Source organism: Heptranchias perlo, chromosome 2 (assembly GCF_035084215.1).
Source record: "Heptranchias perlo isolate sHepPer1 chromosome 2, sHepPer1.hap1, whole genome shotgun sequence".
In the NCBI taxonomy this organism is placed as follows: domain Eukaryota; kingdom Metazoa; phylum Chordata; class Chondrichthyes; order Hexanchiformes; family Hexanchidae; genus Heptranchias; species Heptranchias perlo.
This window is the reverse complement of record NC_090326.1, coordinates 48,571,031-48,597,320: the sequence shown is the minus strand read 5'-3', so window position 1 is coordinate 48,597,320 and position 26,290 is coordinate 48,571,031. Positions and strand designations below refer to the sequence as shown.

Below are 26,290 nucleotides of genomic sequence, written 5' to 3'. Positions count from 1 at the left end.
TGCATTGTGAACAGGGCAGGAAAGAAGTACCACTAACACAAGCAAAGACATTCAGGGTTCGTACACTTTCTTGGCACATTGGGCCTATTTTGGAGGTGATGTCTCCTCTCTCCTCTTTTTAATCACAGACTAACATGAAGCCTACCAATGCATACACATCTTGCTACTAATAAAAAAACAAAGCCTGAGACTATGGCCCCGATATTTATGGGGAGGCGGGGAGAGAATGGGGGCACTTGTCAGTGGCCAGGAAGCCCGGAAATATGGGAAAGGCGGAGGTTCTGCCGAATTTAACAGCAGGACCTCATTAGAATTTTTTTTTAAACTCAGTCTCCCAACCGGCAGCCAATCAGATTGAGAGGTTGGCTGGCTGCCAGGCGGGAAAGCCTGTGGTACAAGGCCGCAGCGAGGTACTGGGAGAGGAGGGAGAGAGAGATCGTGGGATGGGGGGGGGAGGGGGAAAGAGATCGCATCGCGGGGTGGGGAGAGATCGCGGCGGGGGGGGGCGGGGGGTCTTGCTCGTCCTGGCCCAAAAACAGTGCTGATAAAGCACTTACCTGCTGGATCCGGCAGCTCCCACCTCCCTTTAGTTGCTGGGTTTCCTGAGCTCCGGGGAAACCCATGCTGGAGGCGTTAAATCCAAATTGCTGCCAAAATCTGATACACAGAGCCTCATTAACATATTATAATTACTGATTCGCCTCTCGAGAGTGGGTTACTCACCCATCCCCCCCAACCCACCCTGGTTAAACCGGTCGTGGCGGGCTGGGGCTGAGTTTTCCATTTTTAATAATTTAACCCCTGCCACCCCTCTCCTGCGCCTCCTGGGGGGTGTGAAAATTACCCCCTGAATTTATAAAAAGATTGTTTCCAATTCAATCAGCATTATACAAAAACATTTATACATTTTTTTAAATAAAATGTAAATGCTGCATCAATTATGCCAACATTGAGCAAAATAGGGTCTTCGGTTCCGTGCCTGGCGAATTAGCATTCAGCTGGCACAGGGCAGGGAATAAGAGTTAGAAACCCATTACATCAGGCCTCCACCTCCATTTCACTGCCCCGGGATCTCCTGAGGCTTCTGCAGAAGGCGAAACTGGGCCTGTGCCTATGGTAGGCGCAAGCCTGGTGTTGGTACTGTAATAAGTTTTGAGGGGGCAATCGCAGTCTTCCAGCTCATTTTCCTTGGAATCTGCTCATTGGACGACTCAGCACAGGGGTGCCCATGAAAACTGGATGTTATGGCCTGCACTCTGACCCCTGCCAACTTGGATGGGGGAGGGTCAGCAGGGGTCCCAGGTCCCAGGTGGAAGGGTTCCCCCCAGGATGATTCGTGGTATTCAGGGCCCAGAGTGCAGCTGGAAGGCCTCTCAGGGCTGCAGCTTCGCTCTGATTTCCTTCCAGTTGTTTTTTTTTTTAGGTGCATAGACGGTGAGCCTGCACCTGAAGTCCATCAAAACCATGCAAATTGTCTGGGGTGGGGTTTGAAAGAGTTGGTCAGCTGCTTCCTCACAGGTACAGAAAACCTGAGGGTGCCCAATGGGCACTCCTAGAAGAAAATCTACCTTAATAGGTTTTCCACCATAAATTTACAAAAATAAAGTGAGGGTAAATTTTGACTTTGCGTGATAGTGTAAAACAGACGATATCGAATCAGCTGCCGTTATACATCTCTCCCGATTTTTATTTCCATTGACTTGAAAGGACAGCTGATCTGATATCGCCATTTTACACTAACACCCAAAGTCAAAATTACCCCACTGAGTGCACAAGGGTTTTAATTAATCTAAATCTTCCTCAAACTCATCTGGTAAAATTTAACAAGCTTCATGGGCTGAATTGACCTTTAATGTGTTAATAACATACAAGGTATTTGTTAAACATGCTGTCAAAAGCAACTTTTAGCGTTGTCTCAGAGATGGGGTGTGGTAACAACCCTGTTTGCAGATAAGTGGACTTGATTACCATTTATTATGGCAGAGTAAATTAAATCAGATGACAGTTCTGCATTTCAGCAACATGAAAAGTATAATTTATACAGATATATGCAAATACTAGGTAAGCAAAGTAGATTAAATACTCAACACAGCACAACATTGAACTACCATTGTAACAGGCCAAATATGAAACCAAAATTAAAAATCTTATCACAAAAGTATAGGCCCTGAAATTCCACTCAGGTTCTTTCAGCCATTTCCACCATTTCATTGAGGGTACAACCAGTCTCCTACCGGAGTTACAACGGAAGACCAGGAGAACTCCCATGGAATTTCAGAGCCATGTACTTGCCCCCAACCCAAGAAAAATCATTTACATTTTTTCGTGCACATTTCAACTTATCACGGTGAGGGATGTCAGAACAGGGAACAGAAGGCATTTTTTTTTCTACCTTTGTTGCCCAGTGTCAGCATTAAGCACTGTGAAGTCAGGCACAGCATAATCAGATGCAAAGTAAAGTTCCCTTTACCTCTCTTCAACAATGTGCTTAAACTCAATTCCAGAATATTACCTTACAACTGCATGCCTCGACTTCCCAAACCGGCCTCTCTAAATAAAATTGTCAATCTTTGCTGCAAATCCCACATTCACTTGTGGTTAGATTGAGACTGCCCAATTTTATTTCATGTAAAACCTTTACAGTCGGCAGACAATAGACAGCAGCCATCTTGGATCTCAGAAGTGAATGGTCAGTACTAAACCACAGTGACACTCAGCCCCCAGATCCTGTTTTTGTTAAGCATAGCTCACAAAAATAAGTGGAGCTGAAGATTATACGCATTCTTTTCCAAGACACTTATTTAACACTGCTGTCAGAGAAATGCAGTCACTTTTTGCTTTTTTATCTTCACTATTTGAAACTTTTAAAACGTCTTTTGTTATTATTGAGTGTGTATCACTTTTATATATTAACTGGACATGAATTTTTAAAATTAAACTTTTGCTGTAATTTCTGGCATTTGAGGTTCCCTGTCTGCAATAGATAGTCAACTATTCCAGAAACTGCAACAAATGTTTTCGTAAACACTGTAGTTTCAAACTAGTTTGCAGCAACTTTTTACTTGAAAAATAAGGTACTAGATTTCTCAATTTAGATGTAAATAATCTACACCTTATAATGGACACAATGGTAGCGCAGTGCCGTATTATAAATAAATGCAACACCATTGTAAAATGTTCCTGACTAGGGCCACATGTGAAAAATGGCCACTTGTGTAAGATACTGAAAGACTTGACATCATTTGTAGAACCATGCCCCAGAATAAATGACCACCTTTAAATAAAAAAGAGTAAGGGCAGAAAACTACAAGGAGTGGGAGATGAGTAAACATTTTTTATATCACCTAGCTGGGGGAGAATTTTTTTTAAACTGTTATTCACCGAGGTAAGTGGTATCAGTGCTGGGGAATGGACATTGAAACACTTTTCTACTTTGGGCACTCAGGTAGTAATTTTCCAAGTTCGCTCCATTGGTGGGAAGCATCACCCTATGGCCACACATATCGGGAAATTGCAGGGGCACTGCCATGATTTCCCAATATACACAGCCAGTGAGCAAAGCCTCCCGCTGGCAACATAAACTTGGAAAATGAGCCCTTCAGGATCAGTATTGAGTATCATCAGGTCAGGAATTACACAGGCTAGAGTGAAGCTCCCTGAACTCTGGCCCAACAATGCTGCTGATTTTCATGTATTGGTTAAGAACTGGTGCAAATCTCACCCAAAAGGTAATGGTCTCGTAGCAGTCAAGTTTTGTGGGTTTATTAGCATAATTCACAGTTTCAGCATGCAGGGAGTACATTTAGTGCAGAAAAATTGTGTGTTGGTGAAATTTAAAAGGGCAACTAAAGAGAAGTGGTAGAATAGGGTGACAACATTTTTTACAGTCTTTGAAAACGCTCAAAAGGCATCTCAACCCATTGGAAGTCTTTGCCAAGGCTAAGAACTGACAGGAAAAAATTAAGAGAAAGGAAATCAGGCATGAGCCTACATGCAAGCGATGGACTAGCCCAGCACCAATCCCCTGTTTGATGCCTGCTGACAGTAGAAATGGTGCTGCATGACATTGTTTGCAAGGAGCGTGGCCCACTGTCTTCCACTCCAGGGCACCATTCTCATAGGTCAGCGTCATAACATGCCTAGGTGGAAGCAGCTGCCGGTTGGAGGCCATACCGACCATTACTACCACTGGTTGCACATTAACTGTAGGTGCCCTTGTAGCAGATGGCACATCTTTGCATCTGCCTTTCTGCTGACCCGGGTTCTGTGAAGACAGTTCCCCATGATCTTTGCCAGGTAGGTGTGCCAATACCTGTAGATATGGTTGGTGCCATCTTGGCAGGTACAGCCAATCAGGCTATGCTTTTTTTTGTGCAGTACCACTGAAAGCATGACATACTGTGATTCTGCAGAAATATTCAACATTACGCTTAGTCAGGCATTCACTTAAAAACTATTGGTAACATTGGGTTTATTGTCCCTGCTTCGATTGGGAACAGGAGTCTCCACAAGTATTAATCCTCTGCCCAAGAAAGGAATTTGCATCTTTGTCGGGTGTGAGGGTACCCATAGGTGGGAACCAAATTCGTCTGGTGCAGCCTGACCTGTCTACCCCCACCCCACCCTGCTGGTCTTCCTCGTCTTCCTCCAAACCGTTCACATATTCTGGGCCGCAACAAAAGCTGCAGAGCAATTACCACAAAGGCTCATTAAAACCTAAGTGGTAGCAGAAAAAACCCCAGAAAAAGATGCAGAAATGGATTTAAAACTCACTTAATCTTCTTACTATGCTCTTTAAATGAATTTTTACCTGTAACTAGTCCTCCATCAACACTGGACACCCATTATATATATATATATATATATATATACACACACGATTATTTTTCTGGTACTGTGCCATGGTAATGGCTGGTAAAGATGCAGAAGGGGTTATTGCTTCACTCCCACATAATTTGAATATTGCAATAAAGCTTCAGCTCATTTTTCTGTCAGTTGTGACCTGCGAACTGGCTTGAACGGGCCATAATGGACATAAAAATGGCCCAATGTGTCTCAACTCCAACCTCAGAGCAACAATATTGCTACACAGTGTGAATGTTCTCATACAAGCTATTCTCATAGGCTCATTGAGTGGGATCACCAAATTGTGGTCCACTAAGAATTGCTTTGAAATAATACAAGCCCATTTCACATAAGATTCTTAAAACTAGCACTGAAAACGGGCTTTCATCCCATTAATCCAGAGTAGATTACATCCAGTCTACAGCACAGAAACAGGACATTTGGCCCAACTGGTCTATGCCGGCGTTTATGCTCCTCACGAGCCTTCTCCCCCCCCTCTTTATCTAACCCTATCAGCATACCCTTCAATTTGTTTCTCCCTCATGTGCTTACCTAGCTTTCCCTTAAATGCATCTATGCTATTTGCCTCAACTATTCCTTGTGGTAGCATGTTCCACATTCTTACCACTTTCTGGGTAAAAAAGTTTCTCCTGAATTCCCTTTTGGATTTATTGGTGACTATCTTATATTTATGACCTCTAGTTTTGGACTCCCCCATAAGTGGAAACGTTTTCTCTCTGTCTATCCTATCAAACCATTGCATAATCTTAAAGACCTCTATCAGGTCGCCCCCTCAGCCTTCTCTTTTCTAGAGAAAAGAGACCTAGTCAGTTCAACCTTTCCTGATAAGTATATCCTCTCAGTTCTGGTATCATCCTTTTTTGCACCCTCTCCGATGCCTCTGTATCATTTTTTTATGGCCTTATTAACCTGTGTCACTACTTTTAGTGATTTGTGTATCTGTACCCCTAGATCCTTTTGCTCCTCTATCCTATTTAGACTCTTATTATCCAAGCAGTTCGTGGCCACCTTATTGTTCCTACCAAAATGCACCACTTCACATTTATCTATATTGAAATTCATTTGCCAATTACATGCCCAATCTGCAAGTTTATTAATGTCTTCCTGTATTTTGTCGCAGTCCTCCTCAGTATTAACTATACCCCCAATTTGGCGTCATCTGCAAATTTTGAAATTGTACTTCCGATTCCAGAGTCCAAACGGTATTCTCTCGTTAGTTCAGACAAATAAAATGTTTTGGCAATTACCGAAGTCCGCAAAATTTGTGACAATCCTTAGGCTGTGGGATATTGCAAACTGGGAGATCAATAAGGATGGAAAGGTCATATTTTGTGAGCTGAATGATGCTTTCATTTGGAGTGTTAAAAAGCTTTGCTAGTTTATCTAGGGTATGTTAGGTGTAGCTGCCATTGTAAAATCACTAGTGAACTTCTTGGAAAAGCAAGCAATGCTACTTATCACAGAATCTTAGCCATTTTAAAAGTGTTGCAAGAATATAACAGTGACAACTCTAGTTAAGCAAGGTTTGCAGTTTTTCTGCCCATGTCTTGATCTCTTTAATAGGGACCAGATAATTTATTAGAACCAACTTATGCCTGATTCATACTGACACTCGCATGAAATCCAAGATGGACAATCCATTCCCCTTCAGTGCTTCTGACATGGCTCCATTTACATAGGTGCCAAATTGACATCATCAGCAATTAATAGAAGCATAGTTAAGATTCATGTTGCAGCATGCAAAATTTGACTAACAACCAGTCTTTTTGCACAGATGAAACTGATTACTATAAGGTGAAATGCTCAGTTTCGCAAACATTTTTCTGCCAATATTTACATTATTGAAGTGGAACATCGCAGCAAGGGGTAGGGATATGAATCAGGCAAAGGAGGGGTTAAATTAAAGTTCCTCCTCAGAAAGATTTGGTGAATAGATAAAACTGTTTTGTGAGATACTTAACATATGTGTGTGTGTGTGTGTGTGTGTGTGTGTGTGTGTATAAAAAAATAGAAATGTCAGCAGGACCTTAAACCCAATACAAAAGATTCACATACCTTGTTCCAATGTCTAGCCAACTTCCATAGTCTTTAACAAGAAAGAAGAAATGCTGCAAATGTAAATTTATAGAATTTATATAAAAGACTTTTTCATTAAATTAGTATAATAATGCCCTAAGGAAATTGGTCTCCTACTTTTAAAACTTCTTTACTTAACAACACAGGAGCCCAGGTTTCTTGGCCTGCAATTTCCTGTGTCGTTGTGCCCAGATACAGTTGCAATCAGGGCGCAAACCGAACGCGTAGCCTAAAAGATCGTGGAATTTTGGGCGTGGGTTGCATGTGCAAGTACAATACGCCGTGCCCCCAAGTTACAGAGCTGTATACGTGGGCCTCCTGCTTGCTCAGAGGCTCTCTTTAAATTACAGCCAGATTTTCAGGTGCAGCAGAAAACAAAGTCATTTTTCTGGTGTTTCATTACAATTTTTGAGCATTTAAAAAAAAAATTAGCCTCACTGAGACCTGCACTATATTTTCTGTTTCTTTTAGTGCATCAGTATAAGTCACATTAAAAATTAAAAAGCTTCCCCGATTGCAAGTTCTTAACATGCTATTTTTTCCTCATGTCACCTCTGGTTCCTTTGCCAATTACCATAAATCTGTGCCCTCTGGTTACCAATCCTTCTGCCATTGGAAACAGTTTCTCCTTATTTACTTTATCAAAACCCTTTATGATTTTGAACACTTCTATGAAATTTCCCCTTAACCTTTACTCTAAGGAGAACAACCCCACATTCTCCAGTCACTTCACATAACCGGAGTCTTTCATCCCTGGTACCATTCTAGTAAATCTCCTCTGCACCTTCTCTAAGGCCTTGACATCCTTCCTAAAGTGTGGTGCCTAGAATTGGACACAATACTCCAGCTGGGGCCTAATCATTGTTTTATGAAGGTTTAGCATAACTTCCTTGCTTTTGTACTCTATGCCTCTATTTATAAAGCCTTTTTAACAGCCTTCACAACTTGTTCTGCCACCTTCAAAGACTTGTATACATAGACCCCCCGATCTCTCTCTTCCTGTACCCCCTTTAAAATTGTACCATTTAGTTTATATTGCATCTCCTCATTGTTCCTACAAAAATGAAAGGATTCCCTTTTATGTTGGCCTCCAGTCTATTCTCATACTCTCTCTTTGCTCCTCTTATTTCCTTTTTGACTTCCCCTCTGAACTTTCTATATTCTGCCTGGTTCTCACTTGTGTTATCAACCTGACATCGGTCATATGCCCCTTTTTTCCATTTCATCTTAATCATTGGGGGCGATTTTAAACCCCAAGAACGGGTGGGTTGGGGGCAGGTGGGAGTTGAAAATAGTTGATTTTTGGGTGGCGGCTGCAACCCAGCTTTATTTCCAGGTCTAATGATACAGGCTTCCCACTGGGAATGCCAAGTCCAAAAATTTTGCGGTCGCGACCCAAAAAAACAACTATTTTCAACTCCCACCCGCCCCCAACCCACCTGTTCTTGGGGTTTAAAATCACCCCCATTATCTCTTTTGTCATCCAGGGAGCTCTGGCTTTAGTTGCCCTACCTTTCTGCCTCGTAGGAATGTGCCTAGATTGTACTTGAACCATCTCCTCTTTAAAGGCTGTCCACTGCTCAATTACAGTTTTGCCTGCCAATCTTTGATTCCAATTTACCCGGGTCAGATCTATTCTCATCCCACTGAAATTGGCCCTCCTCCAATTGAGTATTTTTACTTTAGAGTGGTCCATGTCCTTTTCCATAGCTATTCTAAACCTTATGATACTATGATCGCTGTTCCTTAAATGCTCCCGCCCGACACTTGCTCCACTTGCCCGCCTCATTCCTCAGAACCAAGTCCAGCAATGCCTCCTTCCTCGTTAGGCCAGAAATGTACTGGTTAAGAAAGTTATCCTGAATACATTTAAAAAATTTCTCCCCCTCTTTGCCCCTTATATTATTATTGTTATCCCAGTCTATATTAGGATAGTTGAAGTCCCCCCCTCTATAGCTTTTGCACCCCTCTGTAATTTCCCTGCAAATTTGCTCCTCTATATCCTTCCGACTAGTTGGTGGCCTATAGAATACACCCAGTAGTGTAATAGCATCTCTTTTATTTCTTAACTCTAACCAAATAGATCCTGTCCTTGACCCCTCCGGGATATCCTCTCTCTCCAGTACTGCAATATTCTGCTTAATCAATACTGCCACCCCACCACCCCCTTCTTTCCTTCCCTATCTTTCCTAAACACCTTGGGCCCGATATTAGCACCCGCTATCAGGTGCGTTCCTGGCGGGGGGGGCCCCAGAAATCGGGGAATCCCGGAGCGGGTCTGGAGCCCGGCTCCAACCCGCCCACTTCTGGGTTCCCCATAGACGCGCCGATGTGCGCGCGCAGCCCCCGCATGTGGGACTCCCGCAGGCAATTAAAGCCGGCGAGGTGCCACTTGACAATATTTATCTTGCTATTTCAGGTCGTTAACAGACCCGATTAAGGGACTATTTCAGGAGGGGTGGGATTTTACAAACAACTGAGACTGTTTCCCATACTGGAGGAAACACTCCCAGTTGAAATGGACGTGTTGCAGCCATCAGCCTGTGGGAGCTGCAAAGGTCCATTTGACAGGTGTGGGGGGGGGGGGGGGGGGGGGGAGACCCTCACTCATTGCAGGAGGCCACTCTGTCACTTTGGACAAAGTTTGGCCTCCACCACCCTCCTCTTAACAATCAAATTCACCAATTTGCACACTTACCCCGGGGTCCAGCCACATATACCTACCTTGCGGACCCCCTCAGATGTACATCTTCCGGATGGGGGCCGCCGTAGCTGCAGTCATGACCTCCTCGGAGAGCGAACAGCATCACCAGCCTCGCCGTCCACCTCTGACACGTGGAGCTCCACAACAGAGTGCTGTGACACATCCACCTGCACAGCAGGAGGGAGGGCAACCGCAGAGAGAGATGCGTCGCAGAGGGCACTACCCTCGCCACAGGGTCCACAGTCTGAGGCTCAGCTTCCTGGACCTCTCTGAGCAGCAGTGCACACGGAGGCTCAGAGTCACTCGACATGTATTCATGGACATCTGCAGCCTCCTTCTTGCCGAGCTGCTCCCGGCTGGCCCGAGCACCATCTTCTTACCTGTCACTGTCAAAGTCACCACTGCCCTCAACAACTTCTCCTCTGCATCCTTCCAGGGTGCCACCGGGGACATCGCCGACGTCTCTCAGTCGTCTGCACAAAAGAGCCCTGCAAATACACCTACACCCACTCTGCAGTGACACAATGGGTGGCAACAGGTGTGGGTCTTCATAGTGATCCTCAGGAAAGGGCATTATTGCACAAACCAGACAAGATTCGCAAAGATGTGGCAGTAGTGGTACCAATATAATATGTAATGTGAGTTGGTCAGAAATTAAATATAAGTAAAAACCATGACAAACCCTCAAACACCCTTGTGCATCCCCTTCATGCTCACAACACGTTTGCCTTACGCTGCCTACTGCACATATGTGATGCATGCCCTATGGCTGCAGCACAGGTAGTGGCAGGTTGAGTGAGGCTGACTGTGAAAGAGATGCATGAGAGGGTGAGTATGAGATAGAGCCATGAGATTGTATGAGGATTGGGTTGAGTGGTAGTGGCGGGATGAGTACTGGCGAGGTGAGTAAGTGCAGGTAAGATGAGGATGAGCTTTGAGTGGGTGTGAGGGGTGATGCGACAGAGTAGTGTTGGCAGTGCGGAAGGAGATGTGGGGTGGGGGCGGTGATGTGGCAGACGGAGTGTAGGGGAATGAGTAAATGTACTCACTTTGGCTGACCTACTTAGGTCATTGCAGCGCCTCCTGCACTGTATGCAGGTGCGCAATATGTTGGTGGTGCAGGTGACCTCCTCTGCCACTTCGAGCCAGGCCTTCTTGGTGGCAGAGGCAGGCCGCTTCCTCCCGGCCGCTGGGGGGAAGATCTCTGTCCTCCCACTCCTCCTCACTCCATCCAATGATACCTGGAGTGAGGAATCATTAAATCTGGGAGCAGCCTTCCCCCTGGGCTGCTCCATGCTGTAATTTTTCCTTTTTCTTGCAGCATCAGTCAGTGGAGGACTGCCCCTTTAAATAGAGCTCCTCCAGCTGACAGACCTTACTGCGCATGCGCAGTCAGCCCGACGCGCACTCAGCAGCGGGGAACCCGGAAGACCAGGTAAGTGGATCCAATTAGGCTGCGATCACACGCGGGGCGGACTGATTTCACCAATCGCCCCCCCGCCGCCCTCCTAATATCGAGCCCCTTGTATCCAAGAATATTTAGTACCCAATCCTGCTGTTTTTTAAGCCAGGTCTCCATCATTGCCAAGACATCATATTCCCATGTGGCAATTTGTGCCTGCAGCTCACCAACCTTATTTACCACGCTTCGTGTGTTTACACACATGCACCACAAACCACTCTCATACTTTCTTGTACTCTCTCTGAGTCTGATCCCACCTAATACTGTGCTATTACTTGCTCTAGTGCTATCTTTCTCTCCTGATCCTTTGTGCCCCTTGTTTCTACCACTTAGATACTTCATTCATTGGGCCCATCACATTAGAGTAATGCCTACAGATCTGCTATGTCCCAGGATGTCCATCACATGACCAGCTATTTACATTATAAGTTGCAGCTTTGCATCAAGTATCAACTACTATGCCTCACACTTGCTTGATCTCCGAATGCCATATTCACTGAGATGAATGATAACAGATTTTTTTTTAATAAGTGTCTTACCCAAATGTAACTTTTCGTTAAACAAAACAAAAACAAAATGCATGGGTAATATCTGTAATGGTAAGAACTATAACTAAATTACATTATATTATCTTTCATGATAAAATGTTATTTGAAAACAATTAGCCTGTGAAACCATCAGCTGCTTTAAGTATTGTCAGTGACTCACCAAAGCCATGATGTCTGAGATTACAAGTACAATGAGAAATAGACTATTGGAAAAGAACAAAAGAAAATGTGTTAAATATTCATTGATAATGTATTACAGTAACATTTCAAAAAAAGTGTTACAAAAAATCTTTATAAAATATACACTATTTTAATTTGATGTACCTGTTTGATGACAACCGAGTTGAAACTTGAATACTTTCAAATGCACACATCACGATCACAAAAGGAATTAGTATCTGCAAAAATTAAACAGCATTTAACAATCATTACATTTGGTTCATGTTCTGTGCCATAGTGAACTCCTTCACAGTATCATTGCCCAGATAAATAAGGTTGATTATGCAACTTTAGGTATTAACAGTTACTGTTCTTCAAATTAAGGCATATTTTACATGAAATGAATAAATCAACTATCAAACCAGGAAAAATTGTGGCCTTTTCAAGTACAGCATTATGCTCTCACATAGTGCAGGAAAGAGCATCATCACAGATTGTCACCTTCAGTTCTTTTTGGCAATTAGAAGCAATAGTTAGCAGGTAACTTTAAGAGAAATCTTTTTCTTTACTAATTAAAGATAAAAATGTCAGTATAAAGAGAGGATAATCTTTAGTATAAACAATAAGTGGGTTTGTTTGATAATCAATTTGCAACTGTCATTCATGAGTTATTGCCAACACTACAATGAGATACAATTGTATTTCATAGATCCTCATTGAGTATTCTGTTCATAGCATGTTAGGTAAATAACTAATATTAAAAGGTAAATGTAAATATTAATTTTAATTTGTGGTCCTATTTGTTTCTCCATGAATTTTTCACCAAGATGTTTAGCACCTTTGTCTAAATGTAGCTACTGGAGTCTCATGTGCCACCGGCTTTTGGTGACTTGTGCGGATTTAACACAATCTAGGGGAAGAAAATCTGGGCAACATACTTGACCGTTGACAAAGGAAAAAGATCTTATACAGTTGATGCAGAATTCACAACCTAGCGCATAATTTTTTTTTGACCACAAAGGGAATTTTTTCATGAAGATAGACAGAGAATGCAAAAATGCTTCTACTGCACCAAGGTCTCTGACTTGTCAGTACAATTTATATGAAAAATATGTAGAGACTTCTTTTGTATGCACTTGATTTAAACACTTGTACCAGGGGTGAAAGGCCAGTGTCTAGCTACAGTACCACCCAGTCCCCTGGAAAAGAAAATGTAACCTTCAACAGAAACCTCACTGAATTAGTTAGCATATGAAATATTTATTTGTGAATCTTTCCACTGTAAGAGAAAATGATCATGCACATCAAAATAAATAATGAAATGACTGCTCATTTTAGTATTAATTTTGCACATCTGTGGAATGCTTGATCAAACAGAAACTGAGCATTTTTACAAAAAATTATGAATCACCAGAACTGTGGCTGTTGAGAGCAATTGGAAATAGCCCTGAAGCTCTGACACAGAAGCTGAACCACTCTTTGGATTTAATAGATGAAACCAGTGTCAGATTTTGTTCACTGACAGTACATTGCTGGTTGCTGATCAGTGACAAAAGATGGACACTGACTAATTAATCAGCTCCTAAGGGGCAACTCAGTTGTTTAGCTTAAATGAAAAATGAAACATGTCTTTTATGCAGTACTGGAATGGTAAGAAATTTATGAAAACCCAATATAGTATTTCCCAAAAGTCTGGATCACTTCCATGAGGAATTGCATGGCACGCTCCAATAGATGCACTGTTAAAACAGTGAGATATCTTTTACAATAGTCAGTCTGTCAAATAGCAAAGTCTCAAATGGGCAGCTAGAATGGACATGTGTTAAAAAAAAACTGATGGCCAAAATTTGAACCAATTAAAATGTTACAGATCAGGCCAGACCATCTCTATTTTCTTATTTTGGCAGAAAAGCTTTAGCCGATGATTGCCATGTTACCAGCTCTTACTTTACTTTCAAAGATTAAATGACAAAGGATAAGCACTCTGGGGATGAATTTCCACGGAGGATCTCACGCTCGTCCACCATACCTTCGGTGGAGGAGCTGCAGAAATCCTGGGAAAATGGCATAAACGGCATTTACGTTGTTATCCCAGGGTTTCCGCGGCTCTTCCAAAGTTATGGTGGACAAGCTTGAGAACCTCCACAGAAATTCACTCTCTCTGTGTACTTTAAAAATCATAATTCTAATGAAGTATGGTTGGTGGATCAGTGAACAATTGGGACAAAGTGGTCAATGGATGAATTACTGGAGAACAGAAAGGAAACATTTTCAGATATTACTAAATCAGGAGGGAAAAATAAGTATGTGGGTAGAACAATGACAAATGGAATTTAATGCAGAAAAACAGACGACGCACATATTCCATGTATGGTGCTGATATAGCTATGGATGAAGTTGAAAGAGACCCAAGAATCTTATTAGACGCAATGCTCAATATATTGAAACAGGGCAACAATCAATAAAGGCAATAAAATGTTCTACTGTTTTTGGCGAGTTGAACATGAGTCAGAGGAAGTCATGATCAAACTATTAATCAGACCACACCTGAATACTGAGTCCAATTCTGGTCACCGAGAAACAAGGGTGACATTCAGGCACTAGGCGCAGTGCAAAAAAGATCCACAAGGCTGATCCCTAATGTCAAGGGTCTGAGTTATGAGGAAAAAGCTGTGAAACTTGGGTATTTCGGCCTGGAATGAAGCATCTGAGAGGTAATCTTATAAGGATATATAAGATAGTCAAGAGAATGGAATGGGTAAATCCAATTACTTTAAAATAAACTGTGGAAATAGGACAAGGGGGCACAGGTTCAAACTAGTAAAAGGAAAATTTTTGACTGACTAGTTGATCTCCTATGGAGTTCCAGCCAGGGAGTCATGACCAAATGTAGACTTCGGGTGAAGCAGAGGTTATTCAGATGTAATTCAGTCCCATTTTAATGTTGTGCAATCACTCCTTATTTTTATATTTTGACTTGTATTGCCATTATAAATTCCTGTGTCTACATTTATAATGGAAACTACCTATTTAAACTCGTGACCCTATAACATCACGCTTCGTTCAACTAGTGGTCCTGTAACATATCCACTGGTTGGAGGTGTAGTTACCATGTGACACGTTTATATGGGCAGTTTCCATTATAAATGTGGATGTAGGAATTTATATTGGAAAAAGTTGACAGGAAGTAGATGCAGACGTAAGATTTTTAATACACTCCTAGTTGATCACCTGTGGCATTGCACATAAGTGATTAAGACCAAGTATGATTTCCAGGTGAAGCAGGGTTAGAGGACAGAGGATATTTGTACCAGGGTGTGCAGATGTAATTCAGTCCCCTTTTTAAAAATCACACATTCTGACCTAATTTATTTATATTTCTATTATAAATTCCAATGTCCACATTTATAATGGAAACTGCCTATGTAAACTTGTCAGTCTGTAATTACACCTTCCTGTCGATGATGGTGTCGCCGTACCCTCATTGAGGGGAAGGTGACAAGTTTACATAGGCAGTTTCCATTATAAATGTGGACACAGAAATTTATAACAGGAAAAACTGGCAGAAAGTGGATGCAGACGTAAGATTTTTAATATATGATGTAAATATCAGGAAGTTCTTTTCACACACGGTGTGTTGAACGTAGGGAATGGACGCCCAGATAGAAGAATGGATGCGAAAACCTGGAATCATTTAAGAAACCAGTGGATGCTGCATTGGTGGATTATAGATTCTTTCTGGTTGGATGAACCAAAATGGGCTGAATGACATTCGTTATCCGTAATTATCTTGTGGAAAAAAAAAATTAGTATGACCTTTAACAATCCACAAAACCAGAGGTTTTCTATACACTAGGCTGAAAATACCAACCTTCCACATCATTAATGCTCCCATTACGAAAGGATTAAAAACAGTCAAGAAGCAATAGACAGATGCAGGATCAAAACTGAAATGAGATAAAGGATATAGCTGCATTAGTACGTGTATTTTTAAAAATTTTTTTAAATACATTATTCTGTTCCTCCAACCCCCAACCTAGAAAAAGCTGAACAGAAATTTTTAAACTGAGTACTCAGCTTTTCACATTTCATATACACACGATCAGTGCTCCACATGATTTAAAAATATTCTCTAAATTTCTGATCCTAAATGTTATAAACCAGAAGTGAAGAATGTGTGCAACTATGTGAATTAAGTTAATTCAATTCAAAGGACATCATTTTGTCACTGTACAGGTCACTGGTCAGACTGCATCTAGAGTACTGTGCCCAGTTTTGGTCCCCCCCCACATGGTGGGTGATATAATGTCCTTGGAAAAGGTCCAGAGAACAGCTAGAAGAATTATTCCTAGCTTAAAGAACCTCAACTACCAGATAGGCTCAAGGACCTTGGTCTATTTACTTTAGAGCAGCGTAGACTTAGAGGTGACCTGATAGAGGTCTATAAAATAATTAACTATTGTAGTGTGCCTATTGATTGCTTATTTCAGTTTAACAGACTGGGGAGGACCAGGGGTCACGCATAGTTTAAACTATGCAAGAGTAGAAATAGACTGGATGTTAGGCAGTTCTTCTTTTCCCAGAGAGTAATGAGTCTCTGGAATACATTGCTGCTGGTGTGGTGGGTGCTGCCTCTCTACATGCCTTCAAGAGGGAGCTGGACCGGTTCTTGTGTGGGGCAGAGATTGCATCATACAGAAGATAAGTGTCTTTATAGACATTACTTGGTCCATGTGATGTCCTGGACTGGTTTTGATCATCTGTGTGGGTCGGAGAAGAGTTTCCAGAGTATTTATTCTCTTATTGGCCCTGGGTTTTTTGTTTTTTGTCTCTCCCAGGAGATTACATGGCTGTGCGGGTGGGATGGAAGAATTGTTTAGTCATGATACTCCAGCCATCATAAGTGTGGGGCAAACTTGATGGACCAGCTGTCATTTCTTGCCCATCAATTTGGTATGCTCGTAAGCATTCTATGATTATAACCTCATACACTTAAAACTTTTTTTTCTGTGCAGAGTGACCATCTGTAATAGTAATTCATTTAAAAAAAATTAAAAATGCCTGGATTACCTATTGACAGAAGCTATATTTCCAGTCCCAAAGAAAGCTGTCACAATAAAGAAAATCTGATATTTCCCAGATAAGGAAAATCCAGAGATCAAAAATATAATCAACATGACACAATTCTCTTTGTAATGGTCTTCAAATTTTGAACTACATTATACTAGCCATTGAATTATATCAAGAACAAAGTACTGCAGACCAATCGATGACTTTTTCAAATCTCTGGATTAACTTAATTGCAATCCGGAGTCCAAATTCAATTTTTACAACAGTACAAGATAGTGAGGACATCAACAATGACCTGGAACAGAATGACTTTCGCATGGGTTAAATACTCAGAAGCTAGCCTACTGAATAACCTAAATCTGATGAAATGTTTCTATTTGACATATACTTTGGTAACTCATTTTTAGAGTAGATCGAAGACGTAAAATTCTTCAATACCCCTGCCCCGTCCCCCCACTAATTTTCTCCTCTCCCCATCTCTCTTGAAAATATCCTCATGATCTGTGTAGCTCAGCTACTCAAGGTATAAACTAAGTGAGCCGTTGGAGAGCACTGTTCAATTTCTTTATCAAAAAGGGACAAATGTAGAAAATCTCAGCAGCACAAAGATGAGGCACACTACAAATTTATGCCCCAAAATTCTGGGAGTCCTGTTTAAAAGCGGCTGAATGTAACTCCCAGCCACGCATGGAGAAGGGACACAGGGCCAATTCCAAATTGCAGGAACGAGCTCCTTTAAATACTTGGGGCAGACAGCCCACTCCTGTAGGGTACTTCAGAGGCACCTTACCTGTTCCACAAGGAGGTAAATTGCAGCGGCCCCATGCCACTCTAAGGGAGGTCATGAGGGCCCCAAAGGGCTGAAGAGAACAGTGTCTTAACTTTTTTTCTACTCCTAAGGGAACAAATCGGCCTTTTTCTTATAAGGTGATCTACTACCTTTGGGAATGATTACATTTACCCTGGTCATTCTTGGGGCCCGAAGTAAAGCCTCCAACAAAACTCTTGCCAGGTCTCAGCTGACAAGAGTTTCTTTAGGCTCAACAGAGGCATAATTGGAGGAATTCCTGGGGTAGCTCACGAACTACCCCAGAAATGCCCCCTCGACCCTCGGCCACGTATGCCTCTCCCGACAGAATGGGATGGGAATCTGGTGGATTTAGGGAGATCAGCCCTCACTGGCCCCCAGAATTTTGGCCCCTTATTGTTTTATAATGAGATAGGATTGTAGACATTTGTTTCTGGTTGTATAGATGTTCATGTATACAGCTAGTGAACCTAAGAACTTGGGCTACTTGGTTTCAGAATCTCATTCAAAGCTTGAAAAATAATCAAGTAGAAAAAAAAAATCTTTGGAATAACTAAAGCAGAACATTTTAAATATAACCACAAACCTAGAAAATTAAAGTAACAGAAGGATACAAAGAAATAAGACCGTCTTATATCATCTAGTCCGAGTTGTCGAACCTCTGTTCTGTCAGCCAGCTGGGCAAAATCCATCATGGAGAGCTGCTGGAATGCAAACACATCTTAGTGATAGGAGGAACTAGCACTGCTGGAACTCTGTCACCTATAATACAATTATTTTACCATAAGGTACATAATCTATATTATTAGATGTATTAAACAAAAGAATGAACGATTGATCGTTGTGTCCCTTTCGAATAATCACAAGGTTGTAATACAAATGAGGGAGGCCATTCAGCCCATCTTGGCTCCTCCATCCAGAATGAAAAACTTATTTTCCTCTTCAGCAATGCATCGAACTGTCTCTTGGATGAATCTAAAATTTTCATCTCTACTTACTCTCCGATCATTCTGTGTGTGAAGAAGTTCTTCCGGACATCTTCCCAAACTTTTAAACCCCTGGCACACCTTGAAATGGTGCTCCTGTTTAACCTTAACTATGCTGTTTAATATCTTGTATGTTTCTATAAGGTCTATCAGTTGCTTCCCTTCAAGGATAAAGAGCTCCAGTTTCTTCAATCTTTCCTTGTAACTTAAACCGTTGACACCTCAAGGCTTTTCTCTGCACCAGCTCCACAGCTTTAATGTTTTCCATATTTCTTGGTGACCAAAACTGAACACAGTACTTAGGGTCGAACCGCGACGATGTGCTCAGGGAGCAGACCCTTGTAGGCAGGTGGGACAGCAAAATGGAGATAGCGAAAGCAGGTCTCCCCTAACACGGCCAAGGTCTGAAAATGTAGTTCCAGGGTGCAGTCCTAACCTCAAGTCACGGCAGCACGAAAACAAAGCAAGCAGTATGTTAAATTATACTGCCAAGTCAGTCGGATGTAAGTCGTAAGATGTCATGCTAAAAACTGTACCGTGCCCTGACCAGGCTGCACTTCGAGTACTGTGTTCAGTTTTGGTCACCAAGAAATCAGGAAAACATTCACCTGTGGAGCTGGTGCAGAGAAGAGTAGTTCCTGCTGTTTTTCTCCCCCCCCCGCAGTATGGATTCCTTTTGCCCAGATCACCAAATACCGCACTGTTGCTGCCACCAGTTGCCAAGCTCAGTTCTAAGCACAATGTTCAGCAAGCGCATTCCACTGGGCCTTGCCAATGGTCAGCATGCTTTTGGAAGAAGGGTTCAGGCCGAGGGAAGAAAAGTGGGTGCATCCAGCGCTCACTTGTATTCAGCCCCCGGAACTACGTTTTCAGACCTTGGCACATCTACTTGCCTATATCAGAGGACACGCTGTCTCCACTTCACAAGGAAGCCTGTGACAGGGTGATATCATCTGCCGGAGCTGATCTGCAAACAAGATCTACTACAGGGATAGCCCTGCCATTCGCTCTGACAGCCAGCACAGCACTGAGTCTTTATGTAATTGGATTCTTTGAAATCATCACTGGTAACATTTCCACATTAGTCAGACTTTGGTCCATTTCCAGCAGGTCGCAGGACCTTTGCTGGTCAGGGGGAGCACTTTTGTCATTTTCCCCATAGAAAGGAGGCTACAACACCAGAGTGCTCAGCATTTTTACCAGGTGATAGACTTACCTAAAATGCAACGCCCCATTGATGGCACCCATGGCACCATACAGCCAATCAAGGTTCCTAAAAACAACCTAGTGGCATTTATGAATCAGAAAATTTTCCATTCATATAGGTGATGTCAGAACAAATGAATAGAATAATGTAGGTGAAAGTGCTATGCCTTGGCAGCAGCCATGATGTATTCATCTTGCACCATTCCACAGTGCATGACTATTTCAAGCAGCAGGCAGACTGAACGGATGACTCTGCTCATCATATCTCCAGGCCCCTGGTCCTTGACTCCAGGCCCCAACACCTCCTGGGAGCAGGTTGGTTGCCCGCCCCTTGTCCCGCCCCGGTGAAAACCGGAAATGGGCGGGTTGGAGGCGGGTCTGGAATGGCCGCGATTTTGAATGCTCCCCCGCCCATTTTTCAATGTTAAAATCGTGCCCATAAGATCTACTTTATTACATGTATTGACAATGAGAGAAGCTAGGGTCCAAGAGTGGCAGCAAAGTACAGGCACACCTCCCCTCCAAATGAATAAAGAGTGAAGCCCCAATAGTGGCTATCTTCACAAGAATTAGAGCAGTAATATTTTTTGTTAAAAGAAACTCATTTATAGCTTGTTCTGGGGCAGTGCTGATGACACTGAGGAAATTTCTGCTGTAATTTTTGCAATGATACTAATATTTTGGCACAACTCTACATTATATTGGGGAAGGAGATGCTGCAGATCTCTGTCATCTCCTGGTCCCAGGAAGGCCATGGCCACCTGGTTGATTCCCTCTTGGTCTCTGCCTCCATGCTTGCTGATTCAGGCTTCCCAGTTCACTCCCTCCCTCCCAGCCCTAGGTTGGCCCTGGTATCGCAATGCATTCCCTCCCTGGTCACCACTTCAAAGACCCAGGCCTCCTGTTTGCACCCTCCCAGGATGTCACTTGTTCTCTTCTGGGGTGGCTTGCACTCTTCCAGCCTTGCTGGGCCAGGCCTTGAGCTGGGATGTAGAAGTGGGGATTGGGGAGTAGTGGTCTGTGGAGCTAGGACATACACAGAAATCCAACAAAGTGAGACGAGTGGCCCCATCCCAATCCGAGGGAGGGACAAGATCATTTTTACTGCAATCAGAGGGTCAAAGCCCCAAGTTAGGTTCCAGCAGTAAAGGTGAGAAAAGGAGGAGAGAAATGCATACAGAGAAAGGGAGAGAAAGTGTACGACAGCATACAGAGTGGTAGACATACAGAAAGAAAAAAAGATAAGAAGCGCAGGGAGAGAAGGAGACATATACAAAGAAAGTGTGCAAAACGCATACAGAGAGTGGGATATATACAGGAGGGAGAAGACATAGTGAAAAAGAAACATACATAACTTCATAAATATGCTTTAATTTCTACTACACAAGACACATTAGATTCGTCTATGTATACAAAAATATTGGTAACAGGCCCAATAGTCCTATGATTGGCCTTGTTCAAATGTTAAGTGCCATTTCATGCCAAAATACTGCAAGGGATCGAATTAAGTGGTGACAGGTACCGTATTAACTACATAATATTTGGGAATGAATCAGGCTAGCAAGTCCAGTAGTAAGATTCCTCTAAAATTAACAGATACAGGTAGGTAATGACTCACTGTTTATCACTGTCATGTCACTCAATTGAATCCAGACAGGTTTATTGCAGCTTTAATAATTGTCCTCTTTCCAAATGGTAGTGAGTGTGTAGGCAAGGACTCACCAAACTGCTTGCTTGAAATTACCTTATAAAAACTGATTCATTTTTCTTTAGAATTCATTTCATATTTACTTCAAATAAATTACTTTAGAATCTGTCTTATAATTTCTTTTACATTGAAGGATAGATTTTCCAAATTGGTGCTTCCAGCACAGACTTCACTTGACAGGACTGTGCATCAGGAATTCGGGGGGTGGAGGTCAGCACAAATGATTTTTAATTAGATGAAAAATTGTGCAGTGTGCCCTCACTTACGCATCCAAATTCTCAATATGGGCTCCCGCGGCAGGAAGCTCTGTGCTGGAAACACAAATTTGTAACATCTATTATTATAAATCACTGTAATGCTGCTGACTGTTCAAGCACTGGGAATACACAACAAGTAGATTGTAACCTGCAGCCTGAACTAGATGATCGGAATGTGTGCTCTTAACTGTATAGCGTTTCTTACCCATGACACCTTTCTTTAACAGTCTCTCTTATTTTTCAAATGTTATTGTCCTACGAGAACAAGCACTATCTTTTGTCTTCCTCACGTTCCCAATTTATCCCTTACCAGTTCTCCCCTCTCTCCTACCCCCCCCCCACACCCCGGATCATGCACCTTCTTAATCACTGCCAATTATATTAGCCGGCTGCCAGAAGTTATACAGAGCGACCCCCCACTTTGTTTTCCCAACTTCCCTGCAGGGAGAGCATCTGGCCTCTGTTCAGTGCCTCCCCACGGGGGAGCAGCTAAGGTCAGAAAATCAGATTAGTGGCAGAATTGAAACTACATCACATCACACCATGGCATCTTGCATTTCTGGTCCAGCATACTTTACTACTTTCTGAGCCAATCTGCAAGAATGCTACAACACATGGAAGTATTGCCATGTATACCCCCGACTACAGCTAGTGTACTTTTAGTTCCGGCACTGACGTTTCTGCAGCTCTTATGACAGCTGACTCACAGTGGTTCCAAGGAAGCATTTAGGAATACATTGTTAGAGGCAATTTATCCACTGAATGGAAACACCGATGGCTAGCGCAACAAATTCTATAACTAACAATGTTCATGTGCCAACTTCTGCTGATCTACCAGATAAAAGTATTGCCACAAGACTGTTTAATGCTAAACACTGATATTGCTGATTTGTATTTTTGTAACATGTACTACACAAATAATCCACCTCTCCCCGTGGATCTGTTTATATAAATAGTATCCTATTTTTGCTGCCTTACAATGTGACATTGGTTGCAATGTTTAGTAAACTACTAATTTCAAAACAATGAGTTTCTTATTACCTTTTGAGCAGGAGAAACATCATGAAGCTGGATTGTCTCTTGTTCCAGATTAATCCAAACAAATACCAAGCAGGATAGCACTAGAGGAAATAAAGCCTCATATCTGATTGAAACACAACGTTGTTAAAGGCTAAACCACCAATAATACAACCTCCTAAATATTATACAGTAAAATCTGAGCCAGGTCATTAGCAACAACTGAAAGAAAACTAATGTTTTTCCCTTTTCTTCAAAGGTCACTTAGCTCTAAGTATCCTATATCAAATTAGTATTTTTTTTATTTGTTCATGGCATATGGGCGTCGCTGGCAAGGCCAGCATTTATTGCTCATTCCTAATTGCTCTTGAGAAGGTGGTGTTGAGCCGCCTTCTTGAACCGCTGCAGTCTATGTGGTGAAGGTTCTCCTACAGTGCTGTTAGATCGGGGATTCGAGGATTTTGACCCAGTGACGATGAAGGAACGATGATATATTTCCAAGTCAGGATGTTGTGTGACTTGGAGGGGAACAGGTGCAGGTGGTGGTGTTCCCACGTGCTTGCTGACCTTGTCCTTCTGTGTGGCAGAAGTCGTGGGTTTGGGAGGTGCTGTCGAAGAAGCCTTGGCGAGTTGCCGCAGTGCTTCTTGTAGATGGTACACACTGTAGCCTCAGTGCGCCGGTGGTGGAGGGAGTGAATGTTTAGGGTAGTGGATGGGGTGCCAATAAAGCAGGCTGTTTTGTTCTGGATGGTGTTGAGCTTCTTGAGTGTTGTTGGAGCAAGTGGAGAGTATTCCATCACACTCCTGACTTGTGCCTTGTAGATGGTGGAAAGGCTCTGGGGAGTCAGGAGGTAAGTTACTCGCCACAGAATACCCAGCTTCCTGTGTGGAAAAAATGGGTAAACTTTTCAGGTCCACAGAGCATTCTGATCAAAAAGATTTTTCTTGTTAATTTAATTACATGCGTACACATCACTGGAACTCAATCTCACGAGCAAAGAGATTTAGAAACACGACATAACTCAAACCTGGAATAGACCATATAGGACTGATTTTCCTCCCCCTCCAACTGAGCACAGGTCAGGCGACATGTACCCAAAGTGTACTGCGCCTGACCTGACCTGAACCAAACTCCCTTGTCACTGGATACAGGTTATTTTAACAGGCCCGACATACCCATGGTCTAGGAACAAGGGCTTCTGCCTTGAAATGGGGGAGGAATGCCAACTGCTATTGCTTTCCACAATCACCCTCAGGAGAACCTCGGAAGTACCCAGGCAATACAAAGGGAGTGTAGACACTGGGGGTGATTTTAAACCCCAAGAGTGGGTGGGTTGGGGGCGGGTCGGAGTTGAAAATAGTTGTTCTTTGGGTCGCGACCGCAACCCGGCTTTATTTCTGGGTTTAATGTCGGCGCGTAAAAGTACAGACTTCCCACAGGGAATACAAAGTCTGAAAATTTTGCTGTTGCGACCCAAAAAAATAACCATTTTCAACTCCCACCTGCCCCCCAACCCACCCATTCTTGGGGCTTAAAATCACCCCCTTTTCCCTCTGCTTGCACTCAGGAAATACAAATTCCCAAAGTAAATTGATCGTCACAGGTCCCTCCAGTGCACGTTCCTGCTGTCCAGTACTTGTATCTGATCACATGTTTCACTTCTAGATATCTGTTCAATTTTACCTTGAAGTAATCTAAGCTACTTGTCGGCACAGCCTTTCTCTGTATCCTATTTCAAAAATTGAACACTCCTCTCAGTAAAGTAATATTTATATCCTGTCTCAATCAACCTCATCTCAGTTTATACTCATGTCCTCTCAATTTACTGTCTCATACCAATGATGTGAAGTGAATAACAAGTAATTATGTTTCCAGATTAATACAGGGAACCCAACTGGAGATTTTTTTTTGACTAAGAATAGTAAGCCTCTTCTAAAATGACTGGATTTAAAAACAGTTTCTCAAAAACTATTTAATCTTAGATGAATGCAATTAGGTTTGATGGCTGAAATAATGCCCCAATATCCTACATCCACTTTCCAATTGTACTTTGTGCAGGAAAACGGGCTCTCTATTTCATCCAAGAAATAAATTGCATTTATGTAGCATTTTATCACATCTGTCAAAAACATCCCAAAGCATTTTGCATACAAGGAATTACTATGTCCTGCAGTCACTCTTACTTGAAAGACAAATGCAGCAGCCAACTTCTACACAGCAAGATCCCCAAACAGTATTTGAATGAATGGCCAGCCAATCTGCTTTTTTCAGTGATGTTGGTTGAGGGAGGAATATTGGTCAAGACACCGAGAAAGTTCCTGCTCTTTTATGAACAGTGCCACGAGAACGCTTAATACCCACCTACAGCAGGCAGGCAAGGCTTCGGTTTAATGTCTCATCTGAAGCACAGCATGTGCAACAATGCAGCACTCCCTCAGTAATGCAGCTGAGTGTCAGCCTAGTTTGTGCTCAGGTCCTGGAGTGGGGCTCAAACCAACAACCTTGTGAGTCAGACACAAAAATTATAATAAATGAGCTAAGCTGACACACACACAAAAAAAACTCCTTGCTTAATATTAACTTACCTCAAAGATTCTGATGTATTTTTTTCCCCATCACCCAGTATGCTATTTATGGTGGAAGTTGTAATATGATTACTAGTCTGAGCCCAGAGATTTATAATCAGACTAGAACCCATAGTATGTGGAGTGGGAGCTGCAACCAGCCAAAGCAGAACTGGGCCGGTCTGTCTAATAATTTCTTGGTGCTATGAGAGCAATTAGTTACAAGAACTATTTATTTATATCATAAAAACATAAATTAAAATAACTAAAATGATCTCAGAATCCTCCACCACTTTTCGTTATGTTATTGTTAAGTCTGCTATGCATGCTGGAAGTTACAAACTAATTTCAGGGATAAACTTTGAGATCTATGATCATACTGCAACTGAACACGTACAACAGGTTGACTGACCAATCAAATGAAAGGATGGGTAGGTCTATGTGATAACTTATTGTTGTGATGGTAACAGTAAGCTGCGGTCTTACTCAACTGCCAGACAGTTTACTGCCTTATTAAGTTTATGAAAAGATAATTATTGTAATTAACATTTTATAGACTATAAAAAGGACTTAAAAACAACTATTTTAGTGTCACATTTTATTTGAAATCAACATATTTAAAATATTGTTAGATAAGCCATGGCATTGAAAACATTTTTTTTCAGGAATGAACAAAACATTAATAGTCTAATTTGATTAGTCAGTAAAGGGACTGTTTATTGTTGGCAGGTTGTCAACAGATCTTGAGAATTTTTATACAAGTAAACTTTGCAGTACTTTCACAATATAACCGCCATATGCAAAGGGCAGTTGAATAGGTTTGTGCTAAATAGCTTTGAAAGGGAGAGGAACAGTGCC

General features: G+C 42.2%; 1 protein-coding gene across 6 annotated transcripts in view; it reads right to left on the bottom strand.

Moving 5' to 3' along the window:
• The window catches only part of pign (phosphatidylinositol glycan anchor biosynthesis, class N), a 141,142-nt gene that overhangs the window by 3,283 nt on the left and 111,569 nt on the right, over positions 1-26,290 (bottom strand). For 3 of the 6 annotated variants that reach the window (XM_068001864.1, XM_068001865.1, XM_068001867.1), the window contains 7 exons: positions 22,892-22,994; positions 18,308-18,397; positions 16,886-16,941; positions 15,687-15,762; positions 11,981-12,054; positions 11,817-11,859; positions 6,922-6,974 (listed from right to left, as the gene is read on the bottom strand). In XM_068001864.1, coding sequence (XP_067857965.1) covers positions 6,922-6,974; positions 11,817-11,859; positions 11,981-12,054; positions 15,687-15,762; positions 16,886-16,941; positions 18,308-18,397; positions 22,892-22,994 — 495 coding nt within the window. The remainder of the gene's footprint in view (positions 1-6,921; positions 6,975-11,816; positions 11,860-11,980; positions 12,055-15,686; positions 15,763-16,885; positions 16,942-18,307; positions 18,398-22,891; positions 22,995-26,290) is intronic. The other 3 variants (XM_068001866.1, XM_068001869.1, XM_068001868.1) reach the window with 2 other exon arrangements.